An 18441-nucleotide genomic window follows, 5' to 3' on the forward strand; every position below is an offset into this window, starting at 1 on the left:
ATGAAAAAAAGATGCTGCCACATATGCAGGCACTATGACAACGCATGCAAAAAGGTCCTCACATATACACACACACTCATACAGGGCAACTATTGACACGGTCATGGCTGCCATTGCCAGTGTGTGGGGCTAAGTGATGTCGCAAAGGACTCGCATGCGTCGTCGTAACGTAAGCGGCTTCTTTTGGCAGCCGCAATATGCCACAAAGTTGACACAATTGCTTGGGCTTGGGCGGTAAAAGCGCACTGGGCCGCGGCTTTGAAAATAGGTCAACCTTGCCACAATCACTTGACGACATATTGAAAATGGTAGAAGCCGCTACAAAGAGAGACAGTCGCGCAATCAAATTGTAAACGAAATGGAAACTGAAGTTCTCACAATTGAAAAATCGTTAAAGGCACACACATGACATAACATATATGCATACTATACACATACTATATGTTCACGGTATGCATGATGGGGCCATGTTTACTTACCGCCTTTCACTTGACAGCACAGGAAAAGCTCATAACCCTCACGAAATGGACCCGCCATTTGGGAGATTTCTTTGCCCTGGGCATCGAAAATGCGCGGCTCTTCTGGAGGAACTGCAAGATGTGGAGAATTATTAAACGGGTGTAAGTATGAGCCGAAATAAGTAAGGATTGGAATTCGTCTTTCAATAGATCTACGCAGTGGGAATAGTTGTAGAGAGGTAGTTAATGCTCTTTCTAAGAAATGTTTTTGTTTTTGCATTCCATTCCATTCTTGCTTGAGAATAGTTTCAAAATGTATTATAATCGTTTTGAACTCACCTACTAAAGTTAGATTAAGTCTAAAGTTACGTGTGGGCGAGTTAAAAAAATCTATTCTACAGCGATAGACGCCACCATCCTCCGGCTTAACATCGTTTATCTGCAGACGCGAATCCTTGGGATTATCGCCAATGGAGAAGAACAATCTTTGGCCCAGATCGCTAGCTATGGCGGCGTGCGGCGCCAACTTCACATTGCCACCCCGGGAGTCCAGACTGCAGAAAACCGGAAATGGAAATTTGGGGGAGAAGAAGAAGAGTGAAAGTGCTTATTAGATGTCATAAATAAACATATGCAAGTGTAGTTTGCTTCAGGGAGCATCTCTCACGCAAAACGTTCAGGTTCCGTCAACTACGGCCCCTCAGCATAATTTACGCTCATAAAAAATGACGTTCAATTTGCACACCATGTCGACTGTTGTTTCTCAGTGTGTGTGCGCGTGTGTGTCAGTGTGTGTGTGTGAGTGTGTGAGTGTGTTGGATTTGCTCAACATTTTTGTTGCGTCTTGGCTCGCTTCGTGCCACGCTGCGACTTTGGCAGCTCTGTGCAAATTGCAGCAATTTGTTGCTGTTTTAGCAAATTACTCTGTTTATTTCATGTAGTACAGCACTCATTGTGGCTGCCACAACTACACACAACCAGCTACGTACAACCACGATGCTGCCGGCTGTTGTTGCAATTGTTTAGTATTATTGAGTGCCGGCCATTGCACGCCACTTCTGCTGCTCCTCCCCCTTTTCGAATATTCGTATTTGCCACATGCAACAGCAGCACCTGTATGTACGAGTATAGCTGACACAGATATTGTAGTTATTGCTTTTGTTGTTGCAACTAATGATAGACGCACGCAACGGTGTTGCTTATCGCATGCAAGACTCTCGTCCGTGCCACAACTTGAAATGCACAGCACATTTTGCAAATTTGTATTGAAAATTTATTAACGCGAATTTGTTATAAACCCCGACCAAAAAATAAGAGAAATACCCGCAACGAACGCCAGTTGCCTAAACATACGTTGTCTGTATATATAGTATGTACTCCCTAAATACATATACACTAGTGTGTGTGTGTGTGTGCGTGTGCGTGAAAATTTGCTACACTTTAGCGACGGCAGCTGTAATCGGATGTGCTTTACATTTATTATAACAAAGTGGATTATGACGGCCCCAGTGTGGCACGGCGCGCATCGAAGCGACGCATCCTCGCCACACACACACACACACACACACACATACATGCAGACAGGCACAGATATCCACACCTACATACTCGCCCAAATGGTATGCCTGGCACGCTGATTTGACGGCAATGGAAAAATGCCGACACACAAATACGAAGAGTAGAAAAAAGAACTGCCGGAAGTAAGCCAACGCGTAACTTACGAAGCACACAACAACAAAAAATGAGAGTGCGAAGTGTAAGAAAAGGATGTTGACGATTATTTTCGCTTTTGATGGATGGGTGGCTGACACCCTGCCAGCATAGCTGGTGTCAGTGCGTGGGGAGCCAGCATGGGAGTGGAATCGGGAGTATGCCACTTGCCTTAGCTAAACATATCCGATTTCCGACAACACCTGCGCATGCCAGGCGAACTGTTTTTGACGTCATTGCACTTCAATGCTATTAACAACTGAAAAAAGTCTAACTGTTTGGCCTCTTCTCGGCAGCTGAAATCAATTTCCGCACTCAAGTGCAGCAGGAATGCCATCCGTGAATACATACATATATGTATATATTACACGGGCCAACAAACAGAGGTATCAATAGTCGAAGATATACAAGTATGTATGTAGGTAAGTGTATTTGATGGACTTCAAAATAAGTGAATTTATCTCATCCGAGTAGAAAAAGAGTAAGTTTCTTTGAAGAGTTCTGAAACATTACTTTGCGTGCAATTTTTGGGGACTGAAATCTGGTCGCTTAAACTTTTTAAGTTTTAAAATGTCGAACTGATCAGACTAGGATTGAGAGTATAGTGTATAAGAAAGCCATCTAGTGATGCTGTTGGAGTGGTTCCTTTATGTTGATTTATGATTCCATGTATTCTGTTTTCTGCCTTGTGTAGTTCAAAACGTATCAACCAATTGGAAAATAGTAGCTGATCGTAGTAGTATGGTTTTATTTATTCTACAGAAATTTAAAAGTTATTTTAATATGAAAACCTGCATATTTTCCGTTAAAATGTTCCTCTTTCGGTTTTTCTTTTTTGCCAACAGAGGCATCAATGGTATTATCTTTCATCTCATTACTAGTGGAAAATGTGGTAAAAAAATCATTACTCATTCCTCCATAATTCAATTTTAAGAAGAAGGAAGCGTTGATAAATGAAACTGTGCATTTTTCAGGGAATTGACTGTAACATTTATTGTTGTGCACTAAAATGCTGAAGAACGAATATTTTTTCATCCATTTTGTGGCTTAAAACCCAACTTTGTGGCATGTTGTTGCAAATATTTTTAGACATTCCTAGTAGCGTTGCAAGTTACCTGTATAATGGTATGCCTGTAGTGTCCTTGAACCACAGCAACAACTTCACCGAGTCCTGCGGCGTAGGTGGCGTCAAATCGCAGGGTAAATCCACACTTTTCCCCAAAGCGGCCCAGACGAGACGTGCAGGTACTGGAAGCATAGAAGTATAAGTAGAACTGTGAGAGAACGAAATGGCAAAGGTGTTGCACTTTTTAAAAACAAGCGAGGCAAACATGAAAGTCAACCCACACATCCATAGATATATACAGATATGTATACTCGTACAATATAAGAAAATGTTGTTGTTGGTGCCGATGTGGGAAACTGTCGCGTTGATAAAATATATTTATTTATTATTTGCGCTTCCTACATGATTCGGCTGATTGTTTGTTATTTTAACACAAAGCTTCCGCTTGCGATTTTCACGAGCCCGTGTGCCAAGTAACTTACCAACCAACGTTTTCTCCCCATCCCCATCCCCGTGCCCTTCCTTCCCCCTTTGCCAACAATACAGAACCAAGTCGGGAAGTGCCCGAGAACAAGCTGTTTCTCGTACTCGTTGTCATTCCCTGTGCGCTGCTGCTTCCGTTTGCCGGTTGTTGTTGCTTTTGGTGTTTGTGTTGATGTTGTTGTTGTGCACTTCGACGGCAGCAAGTTTGATATTTTCCAAAAATACACATATACACCCAAACCCAAAACAAAATGTTTTACTTCTGCCCAGCCGCCTGTCATGCCTTTTTTGTTGAGCTCGTTTTTTTTTTATTTTTTTATTTGACAGGGCAACCTGTAAAATTTCGGCATTGTTTCCGCTTCAATGGATTCTTTTATTTTCATACAATATTGTTAGATATTTGAGTTCAATGTGCACGCCTGAGACAATGTCTCGGGCGCTGGGGAGTTGCAGTCGAGCCTCCGACGACAAAGTTATCTTGACAATTTTCACGTGGTTTGCCAGCGGCAGCGTCATTGGCGTTTCTCGTAAATTTGTGTTACAGCAAAATGCTTGCTGTGGCTATCGTTGTTTTCATTGAAGAATTTCTTTAAAGATTTAACAACATTTTCTGCCTTTATTGTCTTTTTCGAATGCTATTTGAACAATATTCAAATCGCACGTAGAGCTTTCGCGCAGATCAGGGTGACCAAAATGCAGAGATGCGAATTGCAATTGATTCTTAAAAAGTAGAAGTGCAACATTCATATATGAGATCAATAGTAAATAAATCTTATTATCAACAGTATCATTCGTATATATTCGAGTAGAGCAAATAATCTTAATCTTGTTCCCTTAACTTTTCAATACTATTAACAGGATAGGCTAATTTCGCTAGAACTTTTTATGAAGTGCTGGCTAAATATAAACAATGAATAAATATATGTGCCGAATCTGTTTAATCTCAATAGCAGACAGTTCATAAATCAACACATTTTAAGGCTGGTTAGTCAGATAGACTTTTAAATTGACTCCTTTTTTTTTAATATATCAACAAATGTATAATATCTGAACCTGGAGTTAAAGACAGACTTAACATGAAAATGTCAGTTATATCTATATATTTCACACAAAATATATTAATAATCTATTGATAATATTTATGTTCCGTTCTATTGGAAAAAAATGCTTTGCTAGAGCCTATGTAATAAATATTTTTTGGGATATATGGAATTATGGTCACCCAAACATACACCACACATAAAGCACTTTTCTACTCCTCACTCAATACACTGAACGCAACTCGCTGAATTTTAACGACTTTCAATCGGGCTTACCAGTAGAATAACAACAACAGCAATAACAGCAACAACAACAATGAAAGTCGAGCGTGTCCCGTTTTTGCAAACAATTTTTAAAAGGCATTTTTGGCACAGAGCACATTTTTTTTATGCAGATACGATTTTGTGCCAAGCCATGCAAAGCACTTTAACAGCCGGCCGCTTGCACTTTGATGTTGAAATGTTTTTTCTTCGGCAGGAGTGGAGTGCAAATTTAACGCCCCCCCCCCCCCCCCCCCCCCAATTCCAGCCCATGAAAAAGTGCAAATGCATATGTAGGGGTATCGAGAAAATATGCAGCGGTGGTGGTATTAGCAAATTATTGAAATGCTGAGTGGTAGAGCGACGAGCGGCGAGCGGCAACCGCTAAGCTACATGCCATTTATTACAATTGCTTGCATACGTTGGGGCGCATTCGCGCACTCGTTGACAGCTAGAGCAAAATGGCAAACAATGTTGGTGTGCGCGCGCGTGTGTGTGTGTGTGGGTGTGCGAGAGAGTGTAAGAGGGTTGGAGAGGTTGTGTGCGGGATTGCAATTTGTCACCGTGTGTTGGCGTGCGGTAAGCTGAGCAAATGTGCACCAGCCAGCAGCACCTTCTCATAAATCCTTATGAATGAGGCACTGGCGCCTGAGAGCAGGATATGCAAACACTAACATGCGGAAACATATATGTAAGTGTAAGTACATACACACATATATATATATATATATATATATATATATATATATATGCGTGTGTGTGTGTGTTGCCGGTCTTGCCCTAATGCCACTTTATGGACGCTTGTTTGCTTAATTGTGCGCCCCTCACGGCTCATAAAAATCATTTGCGGCCAAAACTTATTCAAACATCTGAAGGAGAAAAGTGAAGCATCTACAATCGGCTTTTGAAGTTACTGCCTGACACGTGTCAGGGCCCCCCAAAATTCTATTTATAAACTATACAAGAATTTTCAGTTGTTAGTCGCCAGCAATCGTCTGCCCATTTCAAATGATTTATACGTACGTTTAATTTCTTTATTGGCAGCCCAAAGCAGCACCAACGCAGCATCTTTGATGTGATCCCAAAAATAGTTCCCCAAGATACACTTGGCCTGCTTGTATGCCTTACCTGCAGCTTCTCCTTACCCGCCTAGCCTTTGCTGCATTTCGTTTTTCATGTTTTGTTTTGACACGTCACATTATTCTCGTCTATTATTAGCAGCAAGTTAATTACTTTATGCACAATACGGGCCGCAGCGCATCCAAAATGCATCCATATGGGAATCCGAAATCTGGAATGTGGAATTCTTGACGGCCTGAGGGATTCTTCGACGAACTTCATATACATAATTAGTGTACGAACACATTTGACAGCTCTCTAGCAGAGCAATTAATAACAAGCTGATGTGTTGAGTGCTTATGGCTGTTTTCGATTTCCAATTAGAACGGATCTTGTCATCGGACCAAGGGAAACGGCCCAAAAATAACGAATATTTGATGCTTAGGAAGAAATTGTTTACAGTATGTTTCCTACACTTTTATGGGCAATAAACATTATGTATATTTAGGAATTCATAAAAAAGCGAATGGGTCAGCTACTGAGGCGATTTATATATGATTATCTAAGCGTATGGACTTATGAGGATGTAAAAACAATAAAGACTGCTATTTCTGATCTCGATCTGAACAGTTTATGCCTAAAAGCATAGCAATAAAAATTTACGCAGAGAGTGCATTTGGTCGTAAGTTATATAGATTGGAGCTGACCTAAATTGTTTTGCTTAACTCCACAGGAGTCGTTTCTCAATCGAGTAACACTAGGTGAAGATTTTATTAAAATATAGTTGAAAATACTTGGTACACTGTTGAAAACAAAAAAACTTGCATTGCTTATTAGAATTTGTTATTTTTTGTTTATTACGAGTATATTCTTGTCTGCTTAAGTCGGTCTTGGAAATACATACATATATGCCAGTAGGTTGGAAACTTGTCCTGTCTCAATATTTAACTAATTGGAAATAGTGGAAATAGTTAATTATTTTAGCCCCGTTCCATTTCTAAAATAGACAATACAAATAAAGCTTTGAAATGGTTGCTTATAAGTACATGAATGAACTCATTCTATGGACTTATCACTAGGGACTTATCTCACTCCTCGGGCCTTTGTCTCATTACATGACACCACATTTGGCATGCAAGTCGTAAATGGGCTTGATGGTTTGCATGTGTAAATCAGCATGATACCGCATTACTTTGCGGGATTTGCCAGATCGAAATAAGCCATACCTCCACGACGTAGCGTCATGACAACATTGCATTAATTATGGCGCAACGACTGATACCAACCAATCGATAATTCTCTCTAATTCGTCGAAGCTTCAAAGCGGTGCACTTAAATACTCGATAGCTAGCTTTACGTTTTAGTTAAACATTTATTTAAATCAATTTCATTGCTTTGCACATTTTTATTTAAACAGCTGCTGGCCGCGGGCCAAAAATCGCCCGGTTTAATGAACTTTTTATGTATTGAAACGAAAATGGGGAAAAAATATCGTTGCAAAACAATAATACAAAATAAATAAAACGTGTCGCTTTATAAACTAGATATCAAAAAGAAGCGCGCCAAATGTGGCACGCTATGTAAACAGCAACAGCAAAAGCAACAAAAACACCAGTACCAACAGCAACAACTAATACGAAAAGAAAAGCTACAACTAATACAAATAAATTGCAAATAAAAAAATTGGCAGACTTTCAAGAGGCCCGAATTTTTGTATCGTGTCCTCAGCGCTGAGCATTTTTTTTTTGTGATTTGTTGTTGGAGGCAAATGCCGCAGCATTTTAAATTGATTTTTAAAGTGAAAGTGGCCGAATTACGCATACGCCACAGTGGTCAACCGCTTTGCGTGTTAGTTGTTGCGGCTTTCAATTTGTGCTGCTCGTTTGGAACTCATCTTTTTAGTGTTTTGTATTTCGCTTGCTGCCAAATAAATATAAGAGTGTGTGCAGAGTGTGTTGGCAGTGTGTTTATTTAAAGTTTGATTGAAACATTTGCCCACTTATACGAGCAAGTAAACACAAGCGCACGGCAAGTCAATTAATAGGAGAGAGTTAATTAAATACAATTACTGAACATATGTATGTGCATAAATTTACAATTGCATTGCCTTTCAGTGCTAATGAAAAGTTTATTTAAAAGCCTGAACTAAATTACAGGCAATTGCCAAAATAAATATTTAACTTTCGCCATTTGCAGTAGTAGCAGAGGAAAAAATGAAGCTGCCCGGACTTTTCTGCCACTTGGCCATATACTCACTCTTTAAATATTTCATACAGCCGTGCGCACTTCTTTGACTTGGCCAGTATAGGCAGCTGCTGTTTTCATCCTTTTTTCTATGCGCCAGAGCAAGGAAAATTGTTTACATTTAAATTGTACATTATGGCACACACAAACATTCACACAAAGGACTCGACACGGGCCAGCAGCCACAAAATGTTGCTAAAGTTGCAAGCGAAAGTGGTTGCCATTGCCCCTATTCTCCATATTCCGCCATATTCCGACAAGCAGCAGAAGCGGCAGAAGCGGCAGAAGCAGCAGCAGCATCCAAAGTCGTCAGTGACCCTAATGTACTTGCTCACACTTTTGTGGAGCATGCATTACAGTTACTACCTAGTGCTTCCCTCTGCTTGTGTGAGTGTGTGTTAGTTTTAAAGTGCCTTGCCACACTCTCTCACACTCGTGCACTGGCTGCTAATATGCATGTATGTGCGAGTATTTACTTATAATTAGAAATGCCGGCATGTTTTGTTTTCCTCTAGTGTTTGGCTTTGTTTTTATTGTGCTTCCCTTCTGACTTCTCTCCGAATATACTTGCCTGTAAGTCTGTGTGTGTGCGTGTGTCTACGTTTCCGGAGCTAAAAACATTGTTTTCGCACAAAACAAAACTAAAAACTTTCAAGGCACTCCTGAAACTGAATAACCTTAATGCTTACGTTTGCTCACTTTAGTTTCTGGCTTTGACTTTTTGGCCCTTTTTGGTATTTGTTTTAGCACCAATGTCGACTGCAAATTAAGATGCTTTTACCATGGGACCGTTGCATAGCAAAATTATATAGAAGCCAGCCATTACGTTGCCAAAAATTTATGAAAATTTATGAAAATTAAAAATATATACAAATTCTCACACTTTAAATGCTGCGTAAAAAATATTTTGCAAATGCAGCCAAACAAAAACGATGAAAACTAAAATATGACATGGCGCCAATGCGGTACCCGAAATTCGCAATTATGCGAAGCATTATGCTCTTCCTTGTATCGGTTATATGGCTTATTAGTATCATAATATACGTGGAACTATGATGTGGAGTAAATTTTTTGGTAACGTAATGAGAATATTAAGAGCTAAAACTGGTTCTTTTTAGTAGAAAGATGAATGGATAGAACACAAAAATCTGGGTTTGCTTTTTAATGCTAAACAAATATGTATGTACCTTGTAAACTCCTCTACACTTAGATATAAACACACATATACTTCTGGTGGTAAGACATGGACATACTACAAAAATGTTTATTAATCAATGGTAGTAAAATTTTTACAGGAAGCTGGAGTAAACAATTTTGGACAGAATAGAACTGAAAGTGACCAAAAATATTTGTAAAAGACAAAGAAACCAAAATGTCCAATATAATCTCATACATTTTCGGGAAAGGGTATACAAGTCCCGCTGTGTTGGACAACAATCTGAAAAAACTAAAAAGCCAGCATTTCCCTTTTAATTTTTTTAAGACTTTGCGTGCACGCCTATTAATAATGCCACACACATTACTTGCAACCTGCAATGAGGCGGCAAAAATGGCGCCAGTGAACGCAAGTGCCAAACTTTGGTTTAGGTTTTTAAATGGATTTTGCCGCTGCCTTTAAAGAATCTGGCATGTTGGTTGTTGGTTGTTGGGCGAGTCTTCGGGGTCATCTAGGCAGTAAAAGTTTCCAAATTAAATTTTGCTACGCCATTTTCAATTATAAAAGTTCTGGAACCACAGTCCTGGTACCAGAAACCAGAGTCAGAGCCAAAAGCTAATGCCAAAGGCGATGCCAACACAAGTCAATGGCAGCAGCCGAGGGTCGAAGTTGTAGACATATTCCCTTCCTCTCATCATCGCTAATACTGTCAGCTTGTTTTTCAGTTTCTTGCCACTTTGCCTCTTGCCGCTTGCCACTCTCCTTGGCTTTCAATTAAAATGCGTTGGATGTCATTTTGGATGCCGCGTATTGCATTCGCTACGTGATTTAATAATAAAAAGCTAAGAATATTTGCAGCATTCTTGTTTTTATCCCTGTTGCTGTTGCTGTTGTTGTTAATACTCTGGCCACGTCCATGTTGTTGGCCATTACGTTGCTGTTTTTTGCAACTGTTGCTTAGCATTTTGGCCTCGTCGCCACGCAGCTGGAGGAAACAATGCTTTCAGCCAATGCAGGTTTAACAAGTCATTAAATTATTAAAGCAGCTATTAGTGGCTTACGTCATCTATCGAATGACTTGGCAATTTGTAACGCCAACAAAAGTTTTAGCAGATAAAGTTGAAATAATTTAGGAGCCGTGAACGCCTACCCGGTTTATGTTTCAAAACCGTCCTTGCTAGCATGATTTTGTAGCGCAAAAGTCTCATCTTACACTTTAAATCACTGCTTAATAATTGAAATTTAAACATGTATACATGTATTTGCTAATCTAAATGGCAAAACGAAGCTTTGCTCCATAAAGGCAGAACCTTTTTACTATAAACGAAACTTTTAGGAAATTGTATTCTTGTAGGAACGCAAAACCTTTCACTTGCGAATAATTGGATTCTAAGAACTCATCAAAAACAGTTTTAAGTGCCTGCATACCATTCGATCCACAGACACATGCAAATATTGCCACAATTTGTTGCAAAACGATAAATAGTTTTATTTTTTTCCTTGAGGGTGGTAGTGTGAGAAATTTCAAATTGTGGGAAGTAAAGCCTAATTTTAACTTTAAACAAATTGCCAGCAAAAGGAAAATGTAATTGAATACCAATTTCAATATTTCCTCAAACCAACAAAAAAATTTACCAAATGGATAAAATATTTTATTTTGTAGACTTAGCATGGAAATTATTGTTTTTATCGCAAGCATTTCTTTGTTATTTGTGGATAAATTTCAAAGGAAATTTTAACACGAAAAATATTTCTTGGTGAAAAATGAGAAGTTATTTTGCAGAAAATTTGATTGAAAATGGGAATTCAATTTAATTTCTTAGCATTTTGTACACAAATTTATTTAATTGACAAACACGCATAACTTAAGTGTATATTCTAATCTAGTTTATAGTCTTGCCTAAGCATTGATTTTAGTGAAGCGCATACCAAGTGTTTTTAGAGTTCAGGTTTACAAAAACTAGAAGGAAGGATGGTAGAATATACCAGGTCCATGGTACGTCTGACTATTTGATAAATTGATCACACCACTCGGGCATTAAAAGCCCTTTCAGAGACGGATTTTTAGACGGCTTTAAAAAATTGAGATAAGTTCTCATGAATACATACCGATTTTGAAAGTTAATTTTTGTACACAGGATATACAAACTATTATGAGGCAAATCCAAATCGCGCCATCCGTTAGTCTGTCACTTTGTCCTGCTCTTTAACAGACATACTAGGTAGTAAGTAAGCATGTCAGACCACTATATCATATAGCCGTCAAAAAAACGATGTAACTTGGAAAGAAAGTCTCGAAAGTCGACAACGGATGATCACTTGTCGAAAAGGTCAAAATATTTACTGAAGAATAAATAGATGTTATGGACAAAGTACAGTTTATATACGAACGAAGAAAGTTGTTCTTATAAAGCACAATGGAGGGCATATAAGTAGCCTCGGACTGGCCCAAATAGCTCCAAAGCTCGTTCTTCTTAAAAACACTTCCGTAATAATGGCGAAATTGCGATATTTTTTTACACAAAACTTTGATGATAAAAACGTTGTGCATAGCAAAAAAAAAAAATGTATGAAATGCCACTACAGTTGATTTTATTGAGTTTTTTGTTTGTTACAGATACTCGTAATTTATGAAGCCACAAATAAAAATAAACAATATAATGAAAACGGAAACTAAATACTCAAATGAAATGAATAGTGCAATATTGTGCTGGGAATTGATTTAAAGCCACTTGGCGGTTAATGAAATTTATACAGCAACAAAAACAGCACCAATAGCAGCAACACCAATAACAAAAACAATAACAATGGCCGAAATTTTATTTTATGTTAATTGCACTGCACTCGAAAGCCGCACACGAGGCGCTCTAATGGCGCGTAAATTACTTGATTTCAATTACACAGACAAAGCTGTGTTAAGGTGTGTGTGTATGTGTGTGTGTGCCACGCCCATTGCGGTATAAGCGGCAGTTGCTTCTATCTTCTATCGGGCAGCTGGCACATGTGTGCTGTGTGTGTGTGTGCGTGTGTCTGTGGAGCCATGATTTATAAAAATTTATGCGCTTTTAATTTTGACCAAATGCAAAAATAAAAATCAACCGCATTGCAAACAACAACTAACGGATACGAGTACGCAGCAGCAGCAGCAGCAGTAGCAGCAGCAGTAACTGAAACAGCAAAATTGTGAAAATGAGCAAATAAATTAAAATGACTGCCGTGGTGCTGGCACAGGGGCAAAGGAATGGGAATGCGAATGGGATCGTGTAGTGGCAACGGCATTTAAAAAGTAAAATATGGCGGCAGCATGCAGCAAAACATTTTTGCCAACGCAGCAGCAGCAAAAACAACAGCCCCCCTCGCCCCTTACAGTTCTGTTGTGGCTGCAACATGCAACACATGCTGTGCAACATGCCTCTGTTGCTGTAGCGAACCTTGTTTTTGGCGCCCAAAGGCCGCAGCAGGACAAAGGACAAAAGACGACGGCAGCAGATACGATGGCGACAATGAGCACGAACCTCGGCAGGCACATACCCTCCCTTTCCTCCATTTGCTCCCTTTCCCGACACCAGCACATCACATGGCTCGAAACTAGGACAACGTTTGCCTCGTTATGCATACCACACACACACTACAGAGTACACGTATGCGTGTGTGTGTGTCTGTGTGTGATTGTACGTGCACCGTTGCTCACATTATTTACACGCGTGTTTATTATTTTCAATTAAAATGCACAACGTGCATTTCTCATAGGTAAACATCTGATGACTGTGGCTGCAACTGACTTTCGTATGAACACTCACTCGAGTTGTAGTTGTTGTTAGTGTTGTTGTTGCTGTTGAGCATTTCAATTTGCCTGTGACTCACTCCCCTGGCAGCCAATCACGCAAAGTAACTCACAGATACATGCGACAACATAGAACCAAAAAATAACTCACAGATGCCGACTGTGAGGATGGCGATGACGACGATGACAACAACAACAACGAGGACGCGAACGGAAACGAGAACGCTGCGGAGATAGCTACAACCTACAAATAGTTGTACATGCCACGACCTAAGGGGGACATATTTTTAGCTTTTTAAGTTGTAAAATTGCGTAAAATGATTTTTGAATTTGTGCCAGCTTTTCGTGTTTTTCTTTAGTTTTATTTTGTTGCCGTATGGCACAAATGGGCTTGCCTAATATTTACAAATAGGAATTCACAGCAAATTATTTGGTATTTGCTTAAAAAAATAATATTAATATATTTATGTCACGATGTATAACTATATAACAAATTCTATAAATTAATTGCAATCAGGGACGAACTCAATAAGCTTGCACTACCTGAGGTAAGAGTAACAAGAAAAATCAAATATTAGGAGCTAGTAATTAAAAAAAACATGCCAAATATTAAAATGGTTAACGTTTTTAATTACATTTTAAAAAAATTTTCGATTCAAAGCGTGGCTTATTGCTTAAATCGATAAAGCAAGGATAAAGCAAGTCCATATAATAATGTTTTTTTTTAATCATAAGTTATTTTAACTGTCACAGCTCTTTTCCGCGGGAGCGGTTGCCACACATTCTATGCCCCAATCGATATTTTCCCTGCCCTGAATGAACCATATTATGCGAATAATCCATGCACGATTCCGGTCATTAAGGAGAATCTATAGGGAATGTTTGCTAATTCGAATAAACTCATAATTTACGAAAAAAATTGAATTTTTGACTTTGAATATTTAAAAAGATTCCCCTATATAGAGTACCAAAAATAATTCAATATATGGTCCTCCCTATATCTTGTTTCTGCTTTGTAGCAACTACTCGCAGGCAAATACTTTTCAAGCCTTGATGGGAGGGTCTTTGAGTCGTTTGATATTGTCAAGTATGGCTTGAATGAACTATTTTAAGACTTTTATGCACCCTTTTACGATATATTTATACTTATTTGGCAGCAAAGTGCCGCCAAGACAATGTCCATCTAACAACAAAACTGCCGAAGCCGAAAACTGTCACATATGTATATACTTAGTATGTATTCGTATATACCTTGAACCATTTTCTAGAAGAGAAAATGTTCAATATACAAATATTTTATAATAATATTTACAACACGCTCAAAAATATTAGACGACACGCACAAGCACGCCGAGCAGCCAAGAGGTCAAGTAGTAGCTCTATGTATATTTGTGCTATACGAGTATATATATAGTATGTATAGATGACAGCTAGGTGTTTATATTTATAGATGCTTTTGAGCATGCCGCTAGCTGTGACTAAGTTGGAAAAACCTTTGCGAGTCGCACGCGCATGTGATGTATTTTTATGTGCTTTTAATGAAATTTCATTTGATTTTGTTTTGGTTTTTTGGCTTTTTGTTAAAGAAGAAATTAAAATTTAATGCGTAAAACGGAAATACCCAGAACATATATACAAGTAAGTAAATGCAGATATATATATGTACAGAGCCACCTACATTCATTGCTCGAACAAATTTGAGCCGCGTGCATAAAAAGCAAAATGGCTGCGCGTGCGGCAACATCAACGACAACGACAGCGACAGCTTCGATGTCCGACGTCCAATGTCCGTTGTTGAGTGCTGAAGCTGTTGCGCCTGTCTGTGAAAATTGACGCTGATTTGGCGCCACTTCAGCCACAGGGGCGAAAATCAATTTAATTGTAGCCGACAATTAAATTTACGCCGAATTAACAGCGACACTTCAGTTTTTCCGCATCGTGGCAGGCGACAGCTCCAGGCTTTGCAGCTGCCAGCCTCCCCGAATCTCGCCCCGCCCCCTCCCGCCACAGCCTGCCATCACAACTGCTGCCTGCACTAAGGCGTGTTCAGTTCAGACAAACGTCGCGTTGATTTCTTGTCAAACAATTTTTTAATCAGTGTCGCTTCAGTAGCGTTGTCCTCTGGCCTGACTTCCGCCTGCCTCTTGGCATCCCCTGTCCCATTTCTACACTTGTATGTACTGATGTCCTTGTATGTCCCACCTAGCTAAGTAGAGATGGGCTATTTCGTACGTACCTGCAATTTAAGCATGGCATTTATGTTTTGTAGTCACAGCTGTACTATAATGCTTGTCAACCCTCAGCACGAGCTTTTTCAGGACGAAGAAGAACTGACTGAGTATTAATTGAACAAGTCCTTTTATTAACTATTATTTAATTAAAATAGTTTCTTAATTGAATACTGGAAGAAATACGTTCGCTATTAATATTGTTTAGTGACAAGAGACGAAAAATATCCAAAGCTATCTTTGGAGAGACAGCGAGCTGACTTTGTTCCTCTTTTTAATTAATCAGTGCTACATTACAAGTATATATACAAGTATGTATACTCCGAGTAAATGGCATAGTAGGACTCCACAGTAATTGCAGTTACTTTAAAAATCAGAGCACTACTCATCTCTAGTTTCCAGCAGTGCTCTTGCAGCTGCTGCTACTGTTGGTCTTCGGTTAAAACGGCTGGGCTGAGTTTTAATTTCGTTTCATTTCGTTGCTGGCTGGCTGGTTGGTTGGCGCCACGCACATTTTATTTGCAACACAAGTTGTCGCCGACCAGCCTGCCAGCCTGACAGCCTGACAGCCAGCCCGCCAGCCTGACCGACTGAGTGCGACTGCGACTGTGACCCGAGTTCGCGACCAGCCTCTGGTCTGCTCTTCAATTTTTCACTTCAATTTGAGGCGCACTTTAAACGGACCGAGCCCGACTTGAGTGCGACTCTCTAGCTGTTTGCCGCATTCCAAATTTTAATTGCTGGCCCATTTTTGGATTCATTCAATTTTGACACTGGCATTTCAGGCAGTTGGTCCACACACTTAATCACATGCCGCTTAATTTGACAAATTCGCATGACAACGCTGCATTCTGGCTTCGACCCCTAATTAACGCAGAGCTGGCGCGCTTTGTTCGGCTGGGCTCCACATGTTAGGGTTTTTGGCCATTTCCAAGAATCTTGTGTCGTATTTTTTTATGATGCATTCATGCGAGCATGGAACAAGACAAGGCGGCACTTGAAGCCAGCAAGTTGTTTGCGTTGCATAAACAAATAATTAAAATAATGTCCATTGGCGGGGGAGAGGGAGGGGCAACTGCAGTTGCAGCTGCGTTTGCCATCGAGCGAGTTACAGGAATGGGAACAAGACGCAGTACTAAATACTTGCGGCATGACAAATGGAACGCGTGTGGCAGTGGCATGGGAACAAAATTTATGCATACTTATTGCGTCTTATACTTTCCATTATTATTATTCGTCGTCTTCTTCCTCTTTTAATCGCCTGCTGCTTTGGCCTAGTCGTGACCCATTTTGTCGACCATTATGTACTTTGTTGCCGATGCCTCTGTCTGTTTACTTTGCAATTGGCTGCTCACAATGTGTTGTGCACATGTCTGTGCGTGTGTGTGAATGTGCGGATGTGGAATGAGTGGGCTGAAAGCTTTTAATTGTTTGTTTGTTTGTTTGTTTACCAATGCGCAGCTGTCGTCGAATGGAGTCACGACTTTCCACTTTCCACTTTCAACTCGAACCCCAAATCCAGACCAGAGCTCGATGCTGCTGTTTTTCCTTGCCACTAATTGATTTATTTACTATGTGCCCGTTTTGAAATAATTTCATGCTAATTTGCTTGTTAATAGCGCAGCTCAATTTCATTCAAACCGACGTCCCCTCACCCCCACGGCCACCACGACCACCACGCTCTCCAGCGCTCTTCAATCCTCCATGTGTATTTAGCGTCATTTGGTTTGTGCTTCGCAGGCAGCGCCAATGAAGTGTGAAGTGTTGTTGCCTCTGGTTGTTTTTGTTGTTGTTGTTGTTGTTGTTGTTGTTGTTATTGTTGCACATTGATTACTAATGAGCGTGAACATTAGATGATTTAGTGTGCAAGCGGGCGCGTCTCATACAAATACAACCCCAAGACCCCACGACCCCACAACCCTCAATGCCATTTGTTAAAGCAAACAGCCAAGCAAACAAACCAACAAAGCGACAGACACGAGTGTGAAGTATGTGTCTTGCCACTGGAATTTGTATGGAGCGGGGAATTGGAATTGCAAGCTTTTCAATCCAAGGTATTTGAGTGCTCTACAGTCGCAGCATCTCATTCACCATCACCTAACTCTCTGGTCCTCCTGCACATTGTTCTGGTCTTTGTGATGATTACTTTAAATCAACATTAAGATATAAGTAATTATTCCGACAGTCAAGCGACAGCTCTTATTTTCATTGCACTCTGAGTAATTAATTAGATATGATGCACGTCCGTTTGAGGTAGTTAGGTCACACATAGAAACATTCTAGTAAAATTAATTACCTTAAGGAAGGAGAGCTTAACCTACAAACTCGGCAACTACGAAAATGTGGATATGCGGCCAAATTTTGAAACTTTCTCTTAGGAAGATACCTACGCTTAGTGGATTAAAAGGAAACTTTACCGAATCTGCGCTTAACGTGAACTGCCCATAAGACTGACAACTGTAGCGAATATCTATAAAACAAGATTAATTATAAAAAAAAGGTAGATTTTTGTTTTTGCTATTGCAAGTCCTTTACCATCGTTCTCTTTGAGAGAAACGTTAGAGCATGAACTTAAAAATTGTCTAACTCCTAATCACATACAGTCATTATATTAATTAGAATTCATAATTACATTAGAAATACTAAAACATAAAAAACATAATTCTTTGTGTCTATTCGACTTTTGTCCTTAAAAGAAGTGACAAATAAAATCCCTGCCTTTCAATTTGGGTTCCGAACAATTGGGTCCAGAACAATTGAATAGGGTAGTAAATTTCATCCTTGAGGGAGTTGAGGCTAAGGAGCACGTGATGGCGGCGTACTTGGACATAAGGCAGGCCTTCGACAGAGTCTGGCACAATGGCCTACTAGTCAAAATTAAGCCAATATTGGAATATTGGCATCAACGCAAGCAAGTGCGCCAATGTCACCTACGCACTGCGCAGGATGAGC

At 39.7% G+C, this 18441-nt stretch overlaps 1 protein-coding gene across 1 annotated transcript in view; it reads right to left on the reverse strand.

The window, feature by feature from the left end:
- Positions 1-18441, reverse strand: part of LOC115620544 (nephrin) — a 100972-nt gene that overhangs the window by 35913 nt on the left and 46618 nt on the right. Inside the window, exons 3-5 of the mRNA XM_030513827.1 lie at positions 3284-3416; positions 798-1012; positions 480-590 (exon numbers count right to left, since the gene is read on the reverse strand). Of these exons, the coding sequence (XP_030369687.1) occupies positions 480-590; positions 798-1012; positions 3284-3416 (459 nt within the window). The remainder of the gene's footprint in view (positions 1-479; positions 591-797; positions 1013-3283; positions 3417-18441) is intronic.

The sequence above is a fragment of the Scaptodrosophila lebanonensis genome, unplaced genomic scaffold (assembly GCF_003285725.1).
Source record: "Scaptodrosophila lebanonensis strain 11010-0011.00,11010-0021.00 unplaced genomic scaffold, SlebRS2 tig00000024-arrow-pilon, whole genome shotgun sequence".
Taxonomy (NCBI): Eukaryota; Metazoa; Arthropoda; class Insecta; order Diptera; family Drosophilidae; genus Scaptodrosophila; species Scaptodrosophila lebanonensis.